The sequence below is a fragment of the Tyto alba genome, unplaced genomic scaffold (genome assembly GCF_018691265.1).
Source record: "Tyto alba isolate M040663 unplaced genomic scaffold, T.alba_DEE_v4.0 Super-Scaffold_5, whole genome shotgun sequence".
NCBI classification, from domain to species: Eukaryota; Metazoa; Chordata; class Aves; order Strigiformes; family Tytonidae; genus Tyto; species Tyto alba.
Genome location: NW_024881326.1, coordinates 4,162,098 through 4,185,487, shown reverse-complemented (window position 1 = coordinate 4,185,487; position 23,390 = coordinate 4,162,098). Strand labels below are relative to the sequence as shown.

The following is a 23,390-nucleotide window of genomic DNA, read 5'->3' as shown; positions in this document are numbered from 1 at the left end:
GGCCATTGTTTCCAGTTTTTTCTCCTCAGAAGTTGCCATTCCCTCAACTGCATCCAAGACCAAAACACAGGTAGCAGTGGCCATCCTTCAGCTGATGGGAGAAATCTCAACTAAGATGAGGGGAAACAGAACAACCACCATTTAAAAACCACTGATAAACAGTAAACTTATCAGCTGTAGAAGCAATAATCATCTACTTTCTCACTTTGCTGGCTTGGGTTTGATTTTTTTTTAAAAAAAACAAACAACCCATCAAAACCCAGCTTTGCTTAAAATGTTGTTCACATACCACAATTTCAAAACCTATCAATTTGAAGTCTTCTGACATCCCAAAGTAAATGTGGAAGCCCCGACTTCCCCAGGGTGAGCCTGTCATTTCAGATCCCTGCTATTCCCTTTCACAGAGTCTGTGTTCCTAACCTGCTCCATTTCTTTGCTGTCATGAATTGCTGTGCAAATCAAAGTCCATTTTGTTAGTTGGCTGAAATCAAGCAGTAAAGTCTCCAGTATCACTAGTTCAAAAAAACTACTGCTTAACAAATACTTTGCTTGCCAGCTGAACTGTCATTTCCTTGGGTTTTATTTTGGCAACCCTTCTTATTAACAGCAAAGATATTGCATTCAGAAAAGCAATATCCCCATTCCCTGCTCAACATGAACTACTACTGAGTTATGGGTCAGTTACAATTCAGTGAAAAATTATTTATACACATAACATTCCCCAAATTCATTACCTGCACAGAGCTCTGTTATTGACCAACATTTGCCTCTATTCATCTCTACCTCAAGGAGGACATAAATCTTACTCAAACCAAAAGGGTAGAAAGAACAGTAAAAGTTTCTCTGCCACAGCAAAACAGTTTATTAGAAAACAAACCCCACTTACTAAGTTAACAATCCTGCTAGACCTAAACAGGTCACAAAGAACCAACCGGGGCATCTCTGAACTCACACTGAAACAAATAATCTGTTCAAAAATAAGTTTTTCCATTATCTATCAGAAGCTGCCTACAGAGAGTTAATCTAACAGTCCTTACAGATAATATATTAAACATCATGTATCATCATTATTCTCCAATAATAATCTTTCCATTACAAGAAAAAAAAACATCAGTGTCAGTTTAAAAGACCTATCCTCATACTCAGACACAGAAGCTATTAGTGACAGCACTGAACTTCTCTGTCTGAAGCATCTCTGGATCATTACTAACTACTATGGCTGTATAAAAGGACACAGTTTACCAACATCTGCAAGTGTCAATTAAAAAAAAAAAAAAAATAAAAGAAGAAAAAGAGGAATTTTAAGCTAGAAATAAACTGACCATAATATCGTATGGAGAAGCTATGCTTTGTCACAATAGCCTGATAACTGGACTTTCAATGGCAAAATTAATGTTTTCATTCTTGAAAACTTCATCACCAGAAGATTTCTCAATCTAGAACATATTATCAAAGCAGAAGCCAGTAAGGGACTGGGATTAGTACCATCCATCGGTCCCCTTCCCCAGGGGACCACGAGAAGGAAAAAAAACCCCACGCTGATGTCTAAAGCCCAAATCCACTCCAATGAACTCGGAGAATGAGGGACCTTATAAATTATCAAATCTATTAAGCTTGCTATCAAAGGCAATGCACCATATATTTCTTGCCATAAAGTGATCAAGATCTATCTGAACTATTTGGATTGCTTGGCTCCACTAATCCTATTAAAGGTTACTATAAAGCCATACTGCTCCAGTAAGCTGAAACCTTACACTCTAAATCTAAAACTTATTCACAGTCATTTTATATCCTTTTGTGCTTCTAGCAGCATTGGCATCTAGTTTAAACAGTTAATTTGCATCCCTTTGCCCTTCTCTTCCTATGTACACATGCATACGCACACATAAACATACATACACCAGTATGTATACACACATATACATACACACTGCCCTCCAATTAAATTCTGTACCTCTCAGCTATCGTACTGATCCTCTAAAGCAGCCTAGCTCTTCTCATCTTCCTTTGCAAGCTGATCTCACACTGCTTCCAGGCTCTCTGGCTGCCCTGCTCTGCAAACAGAAAATGTCTTTCTCCTGAGAGCAGCAGAACCATAAAGTTTTACAAGTAAGATCTCAGCCACTCTCTTATACAATTGTATTTAATACTCTTCTATTTTTACTGATAAATTTCTCTTTAAAATAGCCACTTGCCCTTTACGTATCTAAAGCATAATGAAGGCTAAGAGACATCTGGCAGTCAACTGGTAATACCTGAAAACCACTAAGGAGAGAAACTCCTAACAGAATCAGTATTATTACTCCCGAAGTACATGAAGCTGCTCTGTAAAACACTGATTTTCACCCGGTGTCTAACAGTATAGCCCCTAAAGTATTTCAATCATTCCTATATAGTGCTCTGATCTTACTCCCAACTTTGCTTCATTAACATTTCATTATAATCTAACCATTGCTTGGGGGGTGGGGGTTGTTGAGGAGAATTACTGATAAAATACATCACTTCTGGCTCAAAACATCCCAAACTGTAAGTTGCTGAAGACTGGAAAAAGATCTGGGGAAGCATCATTATACAGTCACTGCTTGTACCTTCCTTGCCACCCTACTTTCTCCTTCTACTCATTATTTTTCAACATGCAGTAAATCAAGGAATCTTGTTTCACTACAAAATCATAGCTTACTGGCTCTAACAGGGCAGTAAATGGGTAACTGTAGCCCCCTCTCAGTCCTAAAATGTCCATAAAAGAACGGTGTTCATGTAACTAGGACAAACAGGATGTCTAGAACAGAAACAATTATGCAATACGATTTTCAGATGGTCTTGTCTTTGACTTGCGCTAGCAGACTTAAAACTGTCTAAACCATTCTCAGAGAAAGGATGCATTGAACAGTAGCCTAAAAATACTAAGCAGGATACTGTGACTAAGAGTACCCAAATGGAGAAAACTATCCTGGGAAAAAAGAAAATAAAATTCATTGAAAATTCTGAGACTTAACTGAGAAGCAACAGTAGCCTTTAAAGGAGTCTAGCTAACATGAATACAACTGTGGTGTTTCAGATATAATGGATAACAGTTAAAAAAAAAAAAAAAAAAAAAAGTAGCATATGCCTCCAAGTTGCCAATTTAGGCAAAAATATCCTGAACCAAGTCCGGAGAACTTCCTGGCAGGGTAATCCAGTCAAGGGAAAGAACAAGCACAACAGTAGGCAATTTCTCTCTCTACTGACTTAAAGAAAAGTAGGTTGAGGTACCTTATTTTTTTTCAGCAAGAACATAAAGTAGAGAGGGTCTCATCCAGCTCTGTCCACCATAACGACACGGGTCAGGAACAAAACACAAGTCTTCTAAACCCCACTGCAGTGATTTATCCTTCAAGGCACACTTGCCTCCTCTAATAGCTTGCATACAGAGAAGTTGGACAGAACCTGCAAAACCCTAGAAACACTCAGAGGTTTAACGGCCAATCAATGCTTTTACATAAGATTATCTCTTTCTTTTTAAACCAATTCTGTCACTTAAAAACAAATAGGGGCCTTATCTGTGGAATCATCTGAAGATTACTGAACTCTCTGCAATGGCCTCTTCCAAGAAATTTCTGGCATCTCCGAAAACCTAAACTTTAGTGTCAGAATGTCAGAGACCACTCTGAACAGCTCTGTTTTCCTCCTCCAGAATAACTGCCGTTAAACATTCTACATAAAATGACAACCAAGAAGGTATATTATGCTTATGTTGCCTAACTTTTGGATGTATGTCTGTGATCCATACATTTAGATGACTACTGCTCAGAGTAGGTATCTCACACCTCCAATTTGTAACATAGACTTTTAAGATAAAACCGTATCAAAGCATGTCTCAATGGCTTAACACTTTTCCCTGGGGGGAAAAAAAAAAAAAAAAAAAAGAGAACATTTTTTTAAACAAAGACAAAATTTCTTCAGAAACAATCAGGCCTATAGACTCCAAAATTCAATTTACGAACTCTGACAGTCTCAAACAGGCTGCAAAAATTTACAGAAACTGTACTAGAAACCACTCAGGAACACACCACTTATTTAGCAGGGACAAAAGTTTCTAATTTCCAACCACTTAGCATAAAACATGTTGCAGGAGCAGAGCGCTCATCACCTTCATCTATCCTGTCTAGTGTAACTACTTTCAGCTTATGACAAATAAGACTCATCTGCTGCTAAGCATCTCTGACACATTTAAAGAGGAAGAAAACACACTTAAGTTAGCAGAATGGTATAGGGTAGTAGGCAGTCTTTGAGTAGGCTATTCCAAGCCACTTATATTACATATGTAAAAAAACTTAACACCTTGAAATTCTCCAGAATGAAAAAAGGAAGAAAGAAAGAAAAAAAAAATAAAAAAAAGCAGTTGGCACCAAATAACCTGAAGCACAGATTTCATGTTCTCCCAAAAAGATGCACCACTGGGAGCTACTTTTTGCAGTAGCTTAGATTTCTATATTAAAATATAGTCCAAGCATGGCAAACCAAAATAATTCATCCTGGAGGTGAAGAGAGAACACAATGGTAAGTGTACATGGGAATACTTGTCTCACTTGTATCTTTTTTCTGTGCAATGAGAGAAAGGTAATTCGTATTCTATTTATCCTTCTTTATAACGCTTTATTTTTAACGCTTGGCTTTATCTACCATTCCTTCCAAATAAACAGCACCAATCTTTCTCTTCTTTTAACTTTTATTTCCAGTATTTTACAGGAATTCAGATATTTTGGTGGCAAGTATCCCACATGAGATTTTTGCCACCTGCCTCTTCTCTATCTGTTTACTTTTCAGTTCCAGTTAAACTGAACGAGAGCCACAATTATGCTCCTATTTCTTAATGAAGACTGAGTCTAATTGCTAGAATTTCACATTCTAACAGCATGTTAACAGGAATTAGATAAATATTACATTTCCATTTGGTTCTTTGGAGTTTGGATAACAGCTTGTACATCACTGCACCAAAAGAACTTGCCTTCTATCACTTGGCTTGTAGTATTTCATCTGGGCCAGTGACTTGCTGAAGTTTTGTTTCCCTCATGAGTAAGGGACACGTCACTTGCAGTTACTGACCTTCCTTCAGGCACTGCAGAAGGCTCTGAAGAGGGCTTCTTTCCTCACTATGACTACATCTTTTCTGTGGGTTCTTCAACCAACTCTTCAGCCTCCAAGAGGCTCTCTGCAAAAAGACTACTTAGAGAAGGCTGGCACAACACTTTTCTGACTGTCATTCATTGCCTGATTAATGTGGCATTCAAATTAAAGTACTGACAACTAGAAAAAAATACTTTTTTCTCCTTATAAAGCTTCAAGGGACCTTTACCTAGCACATCATCTTTCCAAAAAGTCAAACTTTTAGCACGTTTATTTATACAGAAGTGAACTGCTTTGCAACTTGTCATTCACTGGCAGCTGAACTTATCCTTGTGCTCACAACTGGGTAAGGAAGACGGTGTGGCACTCAAATCTTATATTCTTACAGTCACCTGGAAAAGGGGCTGGAAGCGACCGGATTTACTTAGTTGGCCCACACAGCTGCCCATCAGTGCAAAATCACACATTTTTTTTTCCCACCTTTCCTAATACATCTAAAAATCATGAACTCTAGAGCTTCATCCACACTATTCTTATCTCTGTGCAAAATGCCACATGGAAAGCACGGAAAGTGATTTAACACCCTGGAAATGATGAAGCAGAGTTCATTCTGATTCTGATCAGAAGAGGATTATGACAAGGACCCTTCCATCCTTTCTCTCCCGTTTCACATGGACTCCCAAGTATCATCCAATTAAGCAGGCAGTGTTGCAGAACCTGGAACCCATCATGTGCCAGCAAAGCCTGGAGAGGAGTCATCTTTGCTGGCAGAGTGGCAAAGGATAAATTACAGGAGTCTGTATGGCTCATATATTACAAACACCACAGCCCTAGGCAGGACCTTGCCAAAAACATCCAAGTTTAAGCTAATGGGAAGAAGGGCATAAAATGAGATTTTCTATGGCATTAAGAATTGTGAGAACTCACTCCCTATAGCACAGAAAGGCACAGGTACTCTGGGAAGACATACACATCTCTATATGGCTGCTGTCCCAGCGACCTTGCCACAACTCAGCGGAGCTGTTCTGCATTCCATAAAATGTCATTCTCATGAAATTAGCACTTTAATAACCTTGGCTGCAAGTACTCAGTGTGACAAAGCAATATCCACGTATTCACAACAAGCACTGCCTTCCAGGAAGCTATCAAAGCCCAGTCAGATCACAAAACTTTAAGGCATATCCTGTAAGGCATAAAAACATACGTGCAGTCTGTAAGGGGGACAGCAGGAGTGAAGAGATGTGGCAAATGCAACAAATATCTCACCAAATAAATGTTTATGGTCAGTGGAGCAGGGGGGTACCCCACTTAACAAATGAAGGCCTTTACACTGATCCCTTTTGTCAGTTATGAAAATGAACAGCTTTTTAAAAGGTCATACAAGTAGCTCAGTAAAGATACATACTATCGTTTACAGCCCTGGACCGAAAAACACTGCAGCTTTTGGTCACTCAGCATTTACCACAGCACTAACAGTACGGAAATCCTGATAATGTATCAATCCAAATTCAAATTATTAACTATGTGCTACCCGAATACAGCACCAGGATCAACTTAACAGCAACATTTCATTTTGTAATTATCGTGCCCCCAAACATGCTTTGTCATAAAGGATATGATTTTGGGAATTTGTGAATTAACTGCCCCATCATGTTATTTAAATGCAAACTTTGCAATGCTAAACTAAGTACCAATATAATACCCTACTCCATAAGAGCATAAACATCATAAAAAAGGTCAAGCATTTTCATAATGCTTTGCTAACGAGGGTCAGGGCCTGACTGGACTTGTTTTGGCCTCCAGCCTAGCAACAGTTTCTGTATTGGCCAAACTCTGACAAGTCTACTATTATTTTTAAATAATTTGCATCTTTCCTGCTTTCCATACAGACTCTTACCACAGAAACTACCAGTATATGGCTCAAACAACTTGTGTTAGCATATTAGCACTTCTACTTCTGAAGTCAATGATTTGATGCTATGGAAAACCTGCAGTTAACTGTAAACAAGTACTTAATGTAAAAATAGACAGCTACAGACTAGATAAATGTATTTCATTTATTGACTGGTCACTGCCTAGACCTGTAAACTAAGAAAACTGAGCTAGCCCTGTCTTCCAAACTTTTATTTCCTAGTTCTCTCTTAGTTGTCAACAATGGCAAGTACTCCTTATCTATCTGCAGATGAGCAATTAAAAGGATGTTTAGGGCTTGATAACAGAACAGTCCAGACACTCAGATGATATCTGTTTTTAACAGATATGACAAAAAAAGCGCCAATGTTAGATTTCATTTTAGTATTCAATGCTAGATAACATTACAGTTATAAAGGTATCATAAGAAATAACATGTTTAACTCACAACTGAAGAAGAAGCAGAGCTTCACACTCTTTTACTAACTCCAGATAAAGTATTTGCATTCTCAAATCATTAACTTCTCAACAATTTCCAGCAAAGAACATTAGTTAGACCTACACATGAAGTAAGGCAAATCCGGACCCAAAACATACTTTTCTCACAGGCAGAAAGGTTAAACAGGAATACATAACATCAGAATTTGAATTTGCAAAATCCACAGAAATCTTTATCAGGAATGTAATCTCCAGTACAAGATAGAGTAAAAGAAAACATGACAAAATATATGAACGTAACTAAAACAGAAGAGTCAATAAAAATGAATGACCAAACAGGCTGATGGCACTGGGAGAGGTGACTGCTGACGACTCCTCACCCTACAAGTGGTATGAGAATAATTAACTTCTGCAAAACCAGTACTGCAGTGAATCACAGCATTTATTATAACTTTCCGGTGACAGCTTTTAGCTGAAGAAACAAAATCAGAGTCCATCCTTAAGACTGTCTATGATGTGATCTCCTGTACTAATAGAAACTCTTATTTGGTCATAAGAACAGCTCACTAAAATGAGCTTACAAAGGAAAAAGCCCTCAAGTTATAGTTAACCTACTGTGGATTTTATCATAGCAATAATTTCTCCATTCACTAATCATATCAGAAGGCAAACCTATTGGCAAAGGTAAGTTATTTCTGAAGCCATGTAGCTTTATCCCTTTCCTCCTCTGCTGTACCAAGATGCATTCACCAGTCCCGCTTTCAAATATGCTGGGAATTCCCTGCTGAGCACTGCCAATGCCAGCCAAAATACACAATTTCTGCTGCACTGTATTTTAAAAATGTCTGCTGCAGAATGCCTCTCTGAAAGAACCACCACTTCATATTCCAGCATTTAATATTCAACAGTAAAGATCATGTTAAGTCAGAAGAAAATACTGAAGCTCATATAAAACCCCATGATGTACACATGAAAAACAGAATGAAGTCAGACAGACACACAGACATGACAGAACACTTCCCTGTCTGCATCTTTCATTTCTGTGTTTTTTGTTTTGTGACTGGTGTTGATCTTTAGCCATGACCAAGCAATCATTATAGCTGTTGTGTAATGTTACTGAGTGTGACAATAAATACAAATTATTACACAGTCTGCCACACAAGTAAGTCTCCACTGCCATACAACTAAGTCCTTCAGAGAAACAACAAAATTTCAAACTTCTGACATCTAGTTGTGTCAATAAGTACGACTGAACTCTTGAGTAGGGATTGCAGAGGAATAACACAATATGAAATTCATACTTTCATAAGCTTCCAAGCAAAGTTTCACAAAAATGTTTGTAAAGAAACATACACCAAGGCAAGCATGGAGCCAAGCACAAGGCTCTAACTTTAAACATTACAATAAATTGTAGAGACTAAAACAGGAAGTCGGGCTACAGCCAAGAAACAAGAAATTGAGAAAAGCATGTAAACCTATGAACTTGCAAGCCATAACATTTTTATTTACATGTATGTGTAAGTATATATACACACCTACAGAAAAGCCTAATCTTTCTTAAGTGCCTTAAAAGAAAGCATCAGGCAGTAATTTAACATTCTGGAAAAAAAAAAAAAAAAAATCAGCTTTGGGACCGTACAGGAAGATTTCAAACTATTTGAATCTGAATTACTAACAAATCATCACCATGTGTCAACATATTATCAAGACACAATAACTAAGGCAAAAAATTGGATGGCCAGTAACCTACCCTAGAACCATTTCTTTACTGCATAGACAAGTTACACTCACTCTGAGCAGAATCACAACTTTGAGAGTGTGAAAACTAATGGGCATGGGATCAGCTAGCTCCACATTTTTAAACTGTATTGAACTAGAACTTCTCCGAGCTTCACTAACAAATAATTAAATTAGTGTAGTACTGCCACCTCATACTCTTCTAGAATATATAAATTGACAGATCTTAGACCCGAAAACACAATGAAATACAAAGGTCAGGCACACCAACACTGCAGCATATATGTATCTCTGTCCTGTAGCCAAATGGAACAGTTGCTGCAAAATACTAGAAGTCATCAATGAAGAAAGGAACTGGTGGATTTCCAAGCTAAGTCTTTAGGTCAAGATTGGATATCACCTAGAAAACATTTTAATTCGGAGGCCTTCAATCGCAAAAGATGATGAAGCAATACAGATTATTGCTGTGGCAAAGAACATGGTTCCAGCAATGCTTCTAAGGGCTGGAGCCTCCGTGCGTGCCCGGGGCTGGCAGCCTGCACAGGCACAGCAGGTCAGATGCTTCCCTAAAGCACTAGATCTACCACAGGTACACAGATCAGCTACACACAGCATCTAATGCCTCTGGCACAGTCCCTCCCTGTCAGATGAGGAGGATATGAGGAAGCCATCATCTAGACATTTGATGCAAGGCACTCGTGGCAAACATCTTTCCCAAGAGCTCCTCAGCCAGATGGGAAGCAGGGCACAGACTGCATTAGCTTTTCCAGCTGCAAAGTCTTGTTCTTGATTACCAGGTTCCAGATGACAGGGGCAGAACAAATGATTCCCCTTACAAATTGTGTCAAGTATGGACGGTCACCAGTAAAATAATCCTGCTCACTAGCAGGCAACCTTCAGGAAGGGACTACAAGAAGCAAACAACTGGCAAATGAGTTAGCCTCCTGGATTGCCTTACAATGTCTTCCCTATAAAGATGTCAACATTAGAATTAAGTAGGCAAGCTGAAGAGCTTGAGGCAGACACTGTGCATGATCACAAACTCAGAAGGGTTATTTCTTTGTGCCAAGGAAAATCTTTATAGTGAGCACAAATGTGGGACTATTTAAGAGTCCTCCTCATTCCCTACAACACAGCTTCAACTGAACTCATCTTCACACACTTACCCTTCCCATCCTGTCACAGCCTTTCTTGCACACACTTGAACTTCTGCTCAAACTCTTTTTTACTAGAAGAAAAAATAGTAGTGAGTAGTGTGAACCTTGAGACCTTCCATACTGGCAGGCAGCGTTTTTCCACTTCACAATGGAAGGCAGGGCATGCTATTGTTTCTATCTATCATGGAGGCACTGTGTGTGTTACATAAGATCAAAACCATAACGGAAATGAAGGGATTTGTCAGAAAGGTAAGGAACACAGGAAAAATGGCTACTTGGTTTTCCTTCTCCCTAAATGAGTGGGGTAAATAAAATGCTTTTACAACTCGTCCTCCACCCTCTTACAATTTATTTCTATTGCCACTTCTGAAAAAACTGCTTTTAATCAACTGCAGTGTTTCATAGCTTTACTCATCAAATTGAGTTTCAAGAACAGTGTCTGAATGACACTTTGTATAAATGACAATTTTTGTCCGAGGCAGCAATTTTCAAACATTGTATCAGCTTCCACACCTCCAGGGTAACTTTTACATTCCTTCTGCACCTATAGCTTGAGAACCACCACAATAGTAGAAGAAAGGGGAAAGTGCAGCATGCCCTGCAGAAGATAACCTGTGAAGAAGGGAAGAGGTGGCTTAGAGAGCAACTCAAAGTGAAGTAAACTTACAGGTAGAAGAGAAAGAATAGACTTGTCACTGGGAGAATGTGACAAGACTATTCTCACCAACACTGCTGGATAGATTCAGTACCTTCCAGCTATCTTCTTGTGACTCCATGAGTCACTCTCTCCAACCCAACAGCTTCCTTGCAATACTCTCAACCTGTACCCCATACCCTGTGCTTTAGGAACTATAGAGGTAAGAAAACGCCAACTACTTCATCCAGGTATGGGCTGTGCTAGAGTCCAAATCCTTCACCCTTTCAAAACAAGCATTTTGTCTCATTCCTACTAACTGCTCCAAATTTCCCACCCTTTGAGCCCTTCCATGGTGCTCATCTTGGCATCAAAAAGTTACAAAAATACAGAGGTGTGACAAGCAGGTTTTGTTCAACAGACAACAGACCAGAACCCCTTGTCCAAGTGATTCAGCCACCTGCTTTTCTTTGATCTTGCCCAGTTTCATTGTTCAAAGACCTGCAAGGAATATGAGTCATGCTTATGTGAGGATACCTGCTTACAGGTCTTTCATTCTCCCTGTAATTAATGTAATTTAAAAAACCCAAATATTTCTAGAATTCACACACAAACTCTTATTTTAGACTACTACTCTTAGAACAGGTATTTTGGTCTACAGACAAAACCTCCAAAAGGATTCCAGACAGAAAGCTGATACATACATTCACTGAAAAATGCTAGTTCTCATTCAGGTTTTTTTGCTGTACAGGATGAAGCTCAGCTTCAAAGACAACATCATGTCTTTGTGAGCTACCCATTTATCAATATGACTGCCTGCAAATCTGTTGAATGCTACAAGTCACACTGCCTCTGAACACTTAGCAGGAGCAATTTATTCACCGACCTAGAATTTTACATGTAATACTGAACAACTTTTTCAAAGTTGCTTCCCCAACTGCACAAACATAATCAGCTCACAAGGCTGCTGAAAGCAGCAGTTCTGCCATCTGTCTGCTTATTCCCACCTCACACTTGTGCAGGCACAAGTGTTTGTGAAGCCATGCAGTGATCTAGAGCGAAACAATCTCTGTGAAAACTAACCAGGGAAAAAAATAAAATTATGATTAGATCATTTCTCAATCTGTACAACTGCACATGCTGGCACAAGAATGGGAATAAGCAGAAATTATATCACTAATTGTAATGGCAGTGCCATTTTCAGAAGTCCATTGACACAGCAACTTTTCACCAGGTCTAGCAACTAAATCTGAAGAACACTTAAGCACACATATTAACTCTATAAAAATACAAATAATTTTACTTAATTTGCTATTGTGTTCTCATTAAAGTAAGAAGTGGGAGAAGGAAGGTGAAGCGATCTACTGGTTACTAAGACAAATCAAAGTGCTTACTGGAAAACGTGTCAGTGGCAAGATCTTCACCCCTGCCTCAGTTTCCACCACTAATTAGAGACAGTAGCACTAATCTGTTCAACAAAACATTCTGCAGTACAATTAAAAAGCGTAACAACAACGACATAATATTGTTACAGAGAGACACAGACAGAATTCAACTCTCTTACAGCAATGAAAGAGTGAAACCACACAAAGCTGATGCTGTAACCTACAGTGGTCTGGGATGGAGAACAGATACAGGACAACGCAAAGCAAAATGGCTACTTAGAGCAGCAGTTCCTAAACAGTTGGTATCTATAAAAGGACAGACATGGATTTACAAAAGACCTGGGTAAAGAAACTCACAGTGGAGTCTCCCTGCCCTCCTTTCATTACTGGTACTCTGATGCAACCACATAGGAGTTATGAAGAGCATATAGGGAAGACTTGCTGGGGTGGCAGGTTAAGTAGGAATCCACAGAGCTGGGTTGTCATGACAGCAGCTGAAAGTATGCAGGAGATGTATAGATCCTGGGTGTTAGAACAGCAAGGACTCCAAATAAGATCATTAATACATTACATTATTTTAAACACTGAGAAGCAGACACTACATCTCATTAATGAAACACAGACTGCACGATAACCATTTGCATTGGTGAGGGTGCATGAGGGTCTAGGACTTACCAAAAAAAATTTGTATACATTAAGTACTGATAAAGTACAGGTTCTCACTGATTCGATAGTCATGCTATACATAAGAAGAGACAAGTGACACGCACTCTGGTGGACCAACGCCCCTGAGTCTCAGCTGAGGCTTGGAAACTCACCACATGAACTCCATCCCATTGAAAAGCAAAGTAGAACAGCGGAAACTTAATTTCAACAGCCCCTTACATTAAGTTTGCATTCAAACAGACTTGGAGCATGCAGCGACTTGGTAACTCATTCCAGCTGAGAAGTAGTAACTTCCCATCAGAGAGAAGTTACTCCCTGAAGTGTCTGAACTCTGTCTGCAACAGCACGCCCGGCTTCTCATCGCAGGCGGGCTGCGGGTGCCAACACGCCGGGCAACGCCATCCTGGCAGGTCATTTCCAAAGGTGGGAGGGCACAAGGTTCAAGAAAAACACCGAACAAGAGTGTCCAGGGACAGGAACGAAGCAGGCCCTTGGTGGATGCTTAGGAGGAGGAGGATGGGAGTAACAGGTGTTTATGTGATCAGTTCAAAACTCTGGGAGTTTGGTGTGGTGGATTGCTTGGGACATCTGACACCGTGCGATCTTCAAAGGTCGTTACAAAGCAAGGACTCTGCACAGTTTGAGACCAAAGCAGCGTTACGAGTGCCCAGCACGGGGAACGTAGTTACACCAGTGCTCGCGAACCCGGGATCGGCACGACAGGTCTCTCGCCCCGTGTACTCACCATCCCACCCAGGTGAAGCACAGGCCCGTACTCATGCAGAACACATGGACAGCGAGAGGCTGCCCAGTGAAGGGGTCCCAGTGCGGACTCTGGGTGAAATGAGCTTGGAGTGGGTCTACTCGGGCTCTACTGAAGCGAAACCGGGAGCGGGGCGAGGCCGCTGACCGTGAGGCGTCCGCCGCCGAGCCAGGGCCGCGGGGAGCCCGGCGCGCTGCCCTCGCACAAAGGCGGGCTGCTCGGAGCCCGCACGGCGCGGCCGGAGGGGTCAGGGAACCGGGGTAAGGAGACGCCACCAGCGAGTCCCGGCGCACGACAAACCGAGATGGGCCCGGCAGGGATTAACAGCGCGACCGGCCAACGGGGCCGCGGCGGCGGGGAAGCGGGGCGCTTCCTGAGGCGAACCGGGCGCGGGAGGGCAGCGCGGTGTCCCGTCCCGTCCCCTCCCGCCTCCAGGGAGCCCGGCCGGCGCCCGCGGGACAGGCGGGCCGTGAGGGGCCAGGCGAGGACAGGGGCCGGGCGGCGGCGGCGGGGAAGATACCGGGCGAGGAGGGTGCCGGCGGGGAGCCCGGCCGGGGTGAGGGAAGAACGAACGAGGGGGGGGGGGGGGGGGGGGGAAACCGGGCGGGACGGGAGCGCACGAGGCGCCCACGAGGGCGGTCTCGGGGCGGCGGACCGGGGCGCGGTGGCGGCGATACTCACTAAGGGTCGTTGGTGAAGCGGGGGCTCCGCGGGGGCTGGTAGCCGTACAGGTGACAGTAGAGCACATCGAAACAGAAGCAGCACATCTCGGCCGACACCACCATCTTCCTGCAGCCGGGCCCGCCGGAGCCGGCGCCGGGGGAGGAGAGCAGCGAGGCGGCCGGCGGGGAGAGGCCGGCGGGGCCCCCGCCGCAGCTGGGCGGCAGCGGCGGGGAGAGGGCGCAGCCGGCGGCGCCCCCCGCCAGCCCCCCGAGGCCGTTGAGGCGAGGGCCCCCGGGCGGGGGCAGCGCCCCCGGCTCGCCCCCCGCCGCCGCCGCCCCGCCGCAGTGGGAGCCGCTGCCGCCGCCTCCCGGGCCGGCCGAGCCCGAGGGAGGGGAACTGGAGAGTTTCTGCTTCTTCACCCCGCAGCAACCCGCCGCCATCTTGGAGCCGTCTCCCCCCACGCAGCGCTTCCGACCCATGGCGGGGGGGCCGGCCGACCGGCCGGGGGACGTGCGGCGGCCCGCTCCGCCTCCTGCCGGGCCCGCTCCGCCTGCAACGGGGAGGGGGCGGGAGGGAAGGGGGGAAGAATGAATGAGAACGAGGAGGGAGAGGAAGGTGGGATGGTGGGGGGGGAAGACAGAAAGAAGCTGCGTTAGAACGAGCCGGTGAGTGGCCCCGGCTGGCAGGGCCGGGGCTCGGGGGGCACCGCGGCCCGCAGGTGTGGCGACTGCGGCGGGGCCTGACGGCCTTTCCCCTCCCCTCCACACGCCGAGCCACCCCTCTCGCCTTCCCCCCCCCCCCCCCCCCCCCCCCCGCTTTTTCCCCTCCTTCTGCCAGGGAAGTGGAGCAACTCCACCTCGCGTGCTAAAAAAAAAAAAAAAAAAAAAAAGAAAACCAAAAAACCCCACAAACCCGAGCTCTGCAGGAGGCGCACGGCATAAGCAAAGCCCTTGAGATGGTTAAAAACACCCCGCTAAATAATTCAAGTGACCTGAGATGGCTTTCTCTCGGGAAGAGAAGGGAGGGGGGGAAAAGTGTTGGAAGTCGGCAGGCTGGGAGCCTGCAGAGAGTGCTTGGATGCACCTATTAAACATGCAGTCGTGATGGCTAAAAGCCACAGGCTTTAATGTTGTGTTTTTGGTTTTGTTTTTTTAATTACAGCTTTGACAATTATTTCACATCGAATAAGGAGCAGCTCAGAGCATAGGCCCCTCAGCTCCAGGGCAAGCAGCCATGACCCTGTGAGACCATGGCCCTCGATGCCTGCAGCCCAGGCTTCCTCATGGTGAGACCTTTAGGGAAGGGAAGTCCAGAGGGAAAAGAATGTGAGTTCCTGCTGTGCGCCAGGCATGTAAAATTAAGCTTACCAAACTACTGGGGTGGGAGGGGAAATGCGTTTTATATTAGCCTCACATATGGATATATCCGAATTTATGGAGGGACTTGCAAATGGCCAGAAAGTACTTCAAAAGCTGTGTGTATGTATATTTAGAAAATAACACCCGCCATGGTTATGCAGCCATCTCTGGCATGGGATGTAGCAGCTGTTTAACATAGAATAGCAACACCACAATATCAAAGAAGACAAGGGAGTGAGGACTGCCACATAGAGTTAAAATAATATCAAAAGTTTAGAGAAACAGTCATTATCCAAGCTAAAATGCAGTCTACGCAGTTTTCACAGTCACAACGTAAAGACTCAGTTTTGCATTTCTTGTTGGAAATGGTTTCTCCAGCATCCTCAAGGTCTTAATTTTGTCTGGATCTTGAATTATCGATTTGAAGAGAAAATCCCCAGTTATTAGAGCTCTAATACTCATGGGTTAAAAAGTCCTTTGAGGGTTTCTGTCCAAATACTGGCCTAAACTTTTCATGCTTTGTGAATAATAGCCTGAGGTGAAACAGCTGCAGGGAATAATAGCAAACAGAAAGGAGAAGTATTAGATGGTGTAAATCAGTCTTTTCCATTTTTAAATGTAGTATTTATGTTTGGAGCTGAAGAATACTTCAGAAGGGAACCCAGTTCCCCTCTCTCCATCAACTTTCAAGTTTCTTTCAAAACAAAGGCAGTGTTTTCCACTTACGGGATTCATTTGTTTAAAATCAGTTAGCAGTGACACCTTCTGTTGCTTTGGGAAAATAGTTTCTCCAGGTATTCAATTCTGGCTTTTTCTATTTTTTTTTTTTTTACCATCCTACATTATTTAACACCAACATTTATAAAAATATCAAGTAATTGTAAAAGCTTACGATACAGACACAAATATAAATTGTTCACTGGGACAGATATTTGTAAGGATCAATGTAAGTCTCAGAGCTAGGACAGTATCAAGAGCCAGAGGCAGTGTTAAGACTACTGATAGTGCACAGTGATCACTTTTTGATTAAATATTGTATTGCAATGGTCCCTGAATGAAAGATATTACTTATTCATTTAAAACACCCTACTTTTTCACCCCTGCAGATGTTCTTTGCTGTGTTTGCCTGTAGTTGTGCTCCTATTTTATATCCGTGCAATGTAGGAACAACAGCAAATATATAAACACAGCTGTGGAAATTATTGCTTAGTGAAATCAGGAAGACACAATTACATTATCAAATGTTTTTGTCAGTACCTTGAAGTGGAGAGAATTGCAGACTCACAAAATATTTTTCATAGCTCAATGGAAAGTTTCCATTTATATTTGAAGAAGGGTTTATTCTTTGGATAAGGCAGCTTCAGTTAACTGCAACATCTGTTTCACTGGCCCTTTGCTTCACTTAAGTCTCAAAGACCTTTACATTTCTTATTACAAGGAACCCTGAATGTGTTCGGTTTCTTCATGTATATAATGCTTCTATATTTTGCTAACTAGCAGATTTTCTCCTATTGGCTGATGACTGTGCTGTGCCTCATATGCAGTCAAATGTACTGGGTAAACTTAGTATAAAAAACAAACTCTTTTAGCAGTGCGAACAGAGTCAGTGTGATAGTGCAATTAAATCAGTTTAATTTAGGTGTGATGTAGCTCTCCTTTATGACTCCAGCTGTTTAGCACTATGGCTCACCTCATGTTCTAAAGCCCCAGTGGTTTTATAATTGTCACTTCTAACAAGTGAGAGATTGAAATTAATTTTTTAATTAAAATCACAAGCCATGATTCTTGAAAAGAGCTCTTAGATAAATGATGATAAGAAAAATTGAGTTATTTGCAGAAAGGTATTTCTCAGTGATCCAAAGCTGCTCTGAAGGATTGCCCTCCTTAAAAAAACATCAGAATGGCTAGTATCCTAACAGACATGATCCGATTCCTTTCGAATCCGAGGTAGAATTTGCACTGACTGTAGTAGAAGTTCAGGTTGATCTCAAGTAGGCCAGAAGGTGATCTATGTTCTCAGTATCTTACAATCTAATTACAAGAACAACCAGAACGAGGAAACAGCCAGAATTGGGCTGCGTCAGTAAGCCGGAGTGATACAATCCTTGCCTTAGTAGTATCAATTCTTTTAATAGGCATGTGACAGGTGAGGGATTTAAAAGGGTACTTAAAATAGCATGTTTAGGCTGTGGTTCCATGTGCATTTCTGCAGTAGTAGTAATGTTGGTTTAAGCAGCTCTACCTCAGCTAATTGTTCTTTTTCCTGTCCCACCCATTCTGTTGTGTTCGTGCAGCTGTTTGTGCAGATGTGAAGCAGAAGATCAAGCTGAAAAGCAATTATTCTTTTCCCTTGATTATTTTTCAGCCAAATCAGTTCTTGAGTCTGGTTTATCAGAGGGCTGCACAAAAATCTTTGTTGGCCTGTTGGAGTGGCTGTACAAAACTGAGAATAGCCTTGGTCAGCTTAAACAGTACTGGCGAAAAATGAAAAGATACAACCTGAAGTGGCATTGCATGTATTTATGGGGAACCTATCAGAAATCACAGAAGTGTTGGAATTTTAAATAACTGGTGAAGAAAGCCAGTTGAGGAAAGATAGGAAAGATAAGGGGTGGATAAAGGGCCTTGAAAGTGAAGGGAAGTAGTTTATGCTTCAGATTGTAGAAGAGTCAGAGCTAGGGAATGAATGAAAGGAAAACAGCCCTTTTTTCAAAAGATATCATTTTCCACTTTCTTAGAACTAAAGGAAACATTATACCACAGTTAATTCTGTAAAAACCAAAAACTCCAAAAATTGAACAGCGTAAACAGCTAGCTTCGCTATGAAGTTGATAGTTATTATTCTAGTTAGTTATTATTCTAGAGAAGAGTCTGTACTTACATCTCCCAAAATTCAAATGTTAAATTCTATCTTTGTATCTTCCCATCATAATGATCTTTTTTGGATGAGCCTGCCATAAGACTGGAAGATTTACTTGCTGAGAATTTCTTTGGTCTGAGGAGTTTCCACCCATTGTGGAGACAGTCTAGACAACTCTTCCCTTGCCCTGCAGCCTACAAGGCATTATGGGTGCAGCTGGGAAGAAAGTAGGTCTGCTGTATTACTTTCTCACATTATTTCCAAACTTGTCTATCATACACTTGAGGCTCATGTGAGTTTTCCTCAGTATTCTGCTTCGACAGAATAGTTACTGTTCTTCAATACATTCCCTGTCTCAGCTGTTCCCAGGAGAAATTAGATGCAGCTCTGAATCTAGGCCAGAAAGTGTGCACAAAATCCAATAAAGTTAATGAAAGTTAACTTGCACATGTCTGAGAACAGTAATTGTTCCTACCAGTTAGAGGCCATATCCTGCTATTGTTCCATATATCAAGCCCCTATTGAAGTCTCTTCTAAAAAATCTTGTACAAAAAGTCATCTCAGGATGTGATACCAGCCAGCAGACAAAAGGTCCTCACATGTTGTGTTACTGGAATCCTGGCCCTGTTTCATATTTTGAGCTATGTTATAATTTCACCATACTGTGAATCCAATCTGTGTTATTTTAAAATTAACATTGTTTTACAGATATTTTTCACTCTTACGCAAATTTAGGGTTTGGTCCTGTTAAGCCATCTGTGCATGGAGCTTGCACTGCAAAACTGGGCATTGGTTTGTTAAAAAAAAACCACAACAAACCACCCAAAACAAACAAAAAAAGCCCCTACCAAATGAACCCCCCAAACCAAACAAACAAGAAAACCAAAAAACCACCATGTATTCTAAAATGTTATTTGTCAAACTAAATATCTAGGACTAGACAGTTTATAACAAGAGATAAAAACATTAAATATGTCAACGGAGGCAGAAAAGTTATTTAATTAAAAACCTAAGGATCAAAGCACTTTCAATAAATGAAAGGTGAGGCCAGTAGTAGCTTTTTAATGGATTTCTTTTCACTTAATTCTGTGAGATGGAATGTTCCTCGAATATTATGTTAATGCAATATCCTATCCTTTTTGAATGTTTTTTTCCATTGTATGATAATAAAAGAAGATGTAGCTTACATAGCTATGTTCTCAGTATAAATTCACCATGGTTTCATTGAGGGTCAGTGGAGCTACAGCGATTTATGCTAGCTGATACATTAATAATAAGCCTTAGGACATATTTTTTGACATGGCTGTTTGTCGTTGGTCTCCTTCACAGAATGTTTTCCACTAGTGTAGAACAACCATATGTATTAGTAGCATTTCTAATTTCTGAAGAGTCTAAAGTGCTAGCTTTAAGAGTTTTAAATGAATAAATTTAGAACGATATATAGGTGTCTGTTTATCCAGCGCAGTCCTACAGCCACCCCTAATGAAAATTAGCAACAATATAGTAGGACATGACAATTGAGGTGTATTAGGAAAAAATGTAATCGTTAATCTTCAAATGAATGAGTAATTAAAATCAGATCAGGACACCACACCTGTTTCTAAGAATTGAACTACATCTTTAACCATCCCAAGTGGTCAGCACTTAATTTTATATCTCATCTAAAACCAGCAAAATTAAACTTTCATGTAAATGTAGTTAATGCAAGGAGCAGAAATTTCAGAAAACAGGGGGATGTTAGCAATGTTAATTTATTGTTAACGATGTTAATTGACTAGGATGACAGAAATGCTCCCATGTAAGGAAGCTAATGGGCATAAATTTTGATCTTCCTTTTGATGTAAGACTGTGTTAAGCTTTCTTCTTCAGATGTTATTTTATTTTCTTGTGAAATTATTTAATTTCTCCTGGATGCTGCTTTTTCTATCTTTTTGCACATTATCTAGCTTTTGGTGTAAAGGAATTCCACCTCCATTCCTCTAATGGCCAGTTCTTAGCTTAGGTTCATGCTCCCTTGCTCTGGTATTTTACACTACTCAGACAGCATTGAGGCTGTCATCTCTCTATTCCTTTAAGAGAAATAAGATCTACTTTTCTTTTCTCCAAAGACTGAAGAACTTTTTTCTTTAATCTTTGCAAGCAGCAAAAAATCAGTGAATCCTTCTGCTTGCCCTTTACCATTCCCACTTCTATAAAAGAACATGTTAATCTTAAAATGCCCAAGAACCGCTTCCACTGTTCAGGTGGGAACATCTAATCACTTCATATTGGATGTTTTTAGTCATGCCTCATTAAATATTTTGGCTATTGTTTTGAAAGAATGTTCATTAGCTTCAGTAGACTATTGCAACTTATAAAAATATGCATGTCAGTCATAAGTATTTCTCCTTCTTTGGTATTGTAGCATATTATTATTTATTGAATGTTTTTTTTTTCCTTTTTCCCCTAGAAGTATTAGCATTCTTCATACTCAATATCTAAATTACTTAACCTTATATCTTCCAGTGTTTCTGATCTGTACATGTCACCCTGAATGTCATGTCAATCCTTTCTGTGACTAGTTTTATAAAATCACCATTTATGTCACTCTGGTGCACTTTTTCTTTGTCTGCACAAAGAAAAAACTGATGTTTTGCCATGAAGGTGCTGGTGCTCCACTGCTTTCAGCCTGTAGCTGCTCAAAGTACTAAATACATTGTCTTAAAAGAGCCTAGCAATATAAATAGAATGGTAATTAATAGCAGATGTTACCCTTTGTGGCAAGAAGCCACAAAGCTCCAGCAAAACTTTTCTCATTGTAGTTGTTACTTTTATCATTGGTAGTTTGTGAGTGCAGCCCCAGTAAGGCTGATCTTCACTGCACTTCAGAGTCACCTCTCACCCTCACTGCTATCTGCTTTCATGTATTCAGTCCTGCAGATTCTTCTTTTTATCATTTTGGGTGTCGTAGCAAAAGCCTAACAGCTCCTGTGCACCTCATCCATAACTCTTTCTTGTACCCTTAAGACTTTAGAGGAGACTAGCAAGACTGAGCCCCAAGTCCTGCAAGCTTCTGAATAAAATGGAATCTGTGGGAGTTGGTAGCATTTGGTACCTCACTTAGTCATAGTTACTTCATTAATTTTATTGCTTCCTTTCTGCAGAATTCATGTTCTCCAGCATAGTATTTTCTAATGTACTTTCTATTGCACAAGTCAATTCTCCTTTCAGACATGTATAAATCAGATTACTTCAATGAAGTCAATAGAATTTCACCATTACAGAATGATGAGTTCAGAATCAGGCCTTTTAAACCTGTAGGTTCCCTTGTAAATTGATGAATGATTTGTCTGTTCCTAGGTCTCCTGAGCTATCCTCAACTTTCAAGGAAATTGGTATTTATATAGATACATATCCATGCACACACAAATTCCATTAAACAAAACTGTATGTCTTCTCATTCTTCTTATCTCCCACATTTGTATTCTCACTCTAGGGAAGGGCTTTCAGGCTGCCTGCTGGTGGTAATAATTTTTGTCACAGTTATTTAATGTATAAAATACATAACATTCATTTTGATTCAAAAGCAGCTGATCAACATGCAAGCTTCAACAAAGTTTCACCCAATTCTTGGCATAGTAGTATTTGCCCTCTTGTGCACTCTTCCTTTCATTCGTTACTTCTGATATTCCTATTTTCACAATAACTGTATAAGTCAGTCCTTCTTATCTGCCATTACAGCAATTAAAGACAGAGCTTTTGTTTTTAACATGTTCATTATGTAAATAAAGTTTAAAGTATTTTAAAATAATTAAGTAAATAGCATTTCTTCAACTATGAAAGAAGTCATAGAATTCAGGAAGCACTCTTGCTTATGTTTTTCTGCTAACAGTTATAAATTGTGAAGTTGCAATCTTTATCATATAGAAATTTCTGTGATTATCAGGACTCACATCTGAGCTTTGGTTTGCATTCTTTTTTTCTCAATGGTTTCTTCATGGTTAATATTCTAATAACCTACTGACTGCCAGAAATTGCACAGGGGTAACATATTTTGATTTAAACACTGTACATTTGAGGAAATTACCATTTCCATGCAGAAAAAAGTAGTTGAGATAATCCTTAACACTGAAAACATATCCTTATGTTACTTCAACTGAAAAAAAAAAGAAGAACTTTGTGTATTTTAAAGTAAAACTACAAATATATTAATCTAGAGGTTCCAATTACAAATGGGATTCTGGATGTGTTACCAGCTCCCTATCTTTATAATAATTCATTCATTTTGGTTAGCATTTCTAAAGAGCACTTCAAGATTGGAAGGGTCACTGTGACGTACTCGAGGAGAAGCCTAGCACAGCATGTCAGGTCTAAGGGACTCTAGCTGAAATGTTTTGGGGATATCATTTAATGGAATAAATCCTTACAGCTAACATTCAGTTTTGATTAGGGATTTAGAAAAAATTTGAAAATAATTTCATAAAACCCCCCATGTATTTAACTCTGAAAAAAACCCAAAGCAAAGTCTGAATTATCTGTTTTTCTATTGCTTAGCTTGTGTTTGTTTTCACAGGTCAAAGTCCCACTGTCCAGTGTCATCACATTCAAATCCTGCAGTGACCTGTAAGTATCTCACCTCTAAATTTACTATTGCAATAGAACAGCTGCATGAAATCTGTTGTGATCACCTCAGGAATACCGAAAACGTGTCTTTCATTGAACTATGATTAGGC

General features: G+C 40.9%; 1 protein-coding gene across 2 annotated transcripts in view; it reads right to left on the bottom strand.

Annotated features, from left to right (window-relative positions):
* Positions 1-23,390, bottom strand: part of AMMECR1 (AMMECR nuclear protein 1) — a 109,978-nt gene that overhangs the window by 68,540 nt on the left and 18,048 nt on the right. For both annotated transcript variants that reach the window (XM_042807302.1, XM_032996160.2), the window contains exon 2: positions 14,479-15,010. In XM_042807302.1, coding sequence (XP_042663236.1) covers positions 14,479-15,010 — 532 coding nt within the window. The remainder of the gene's footprint in view (positions 1-14,478; positions 15,011-23,390) is intronic.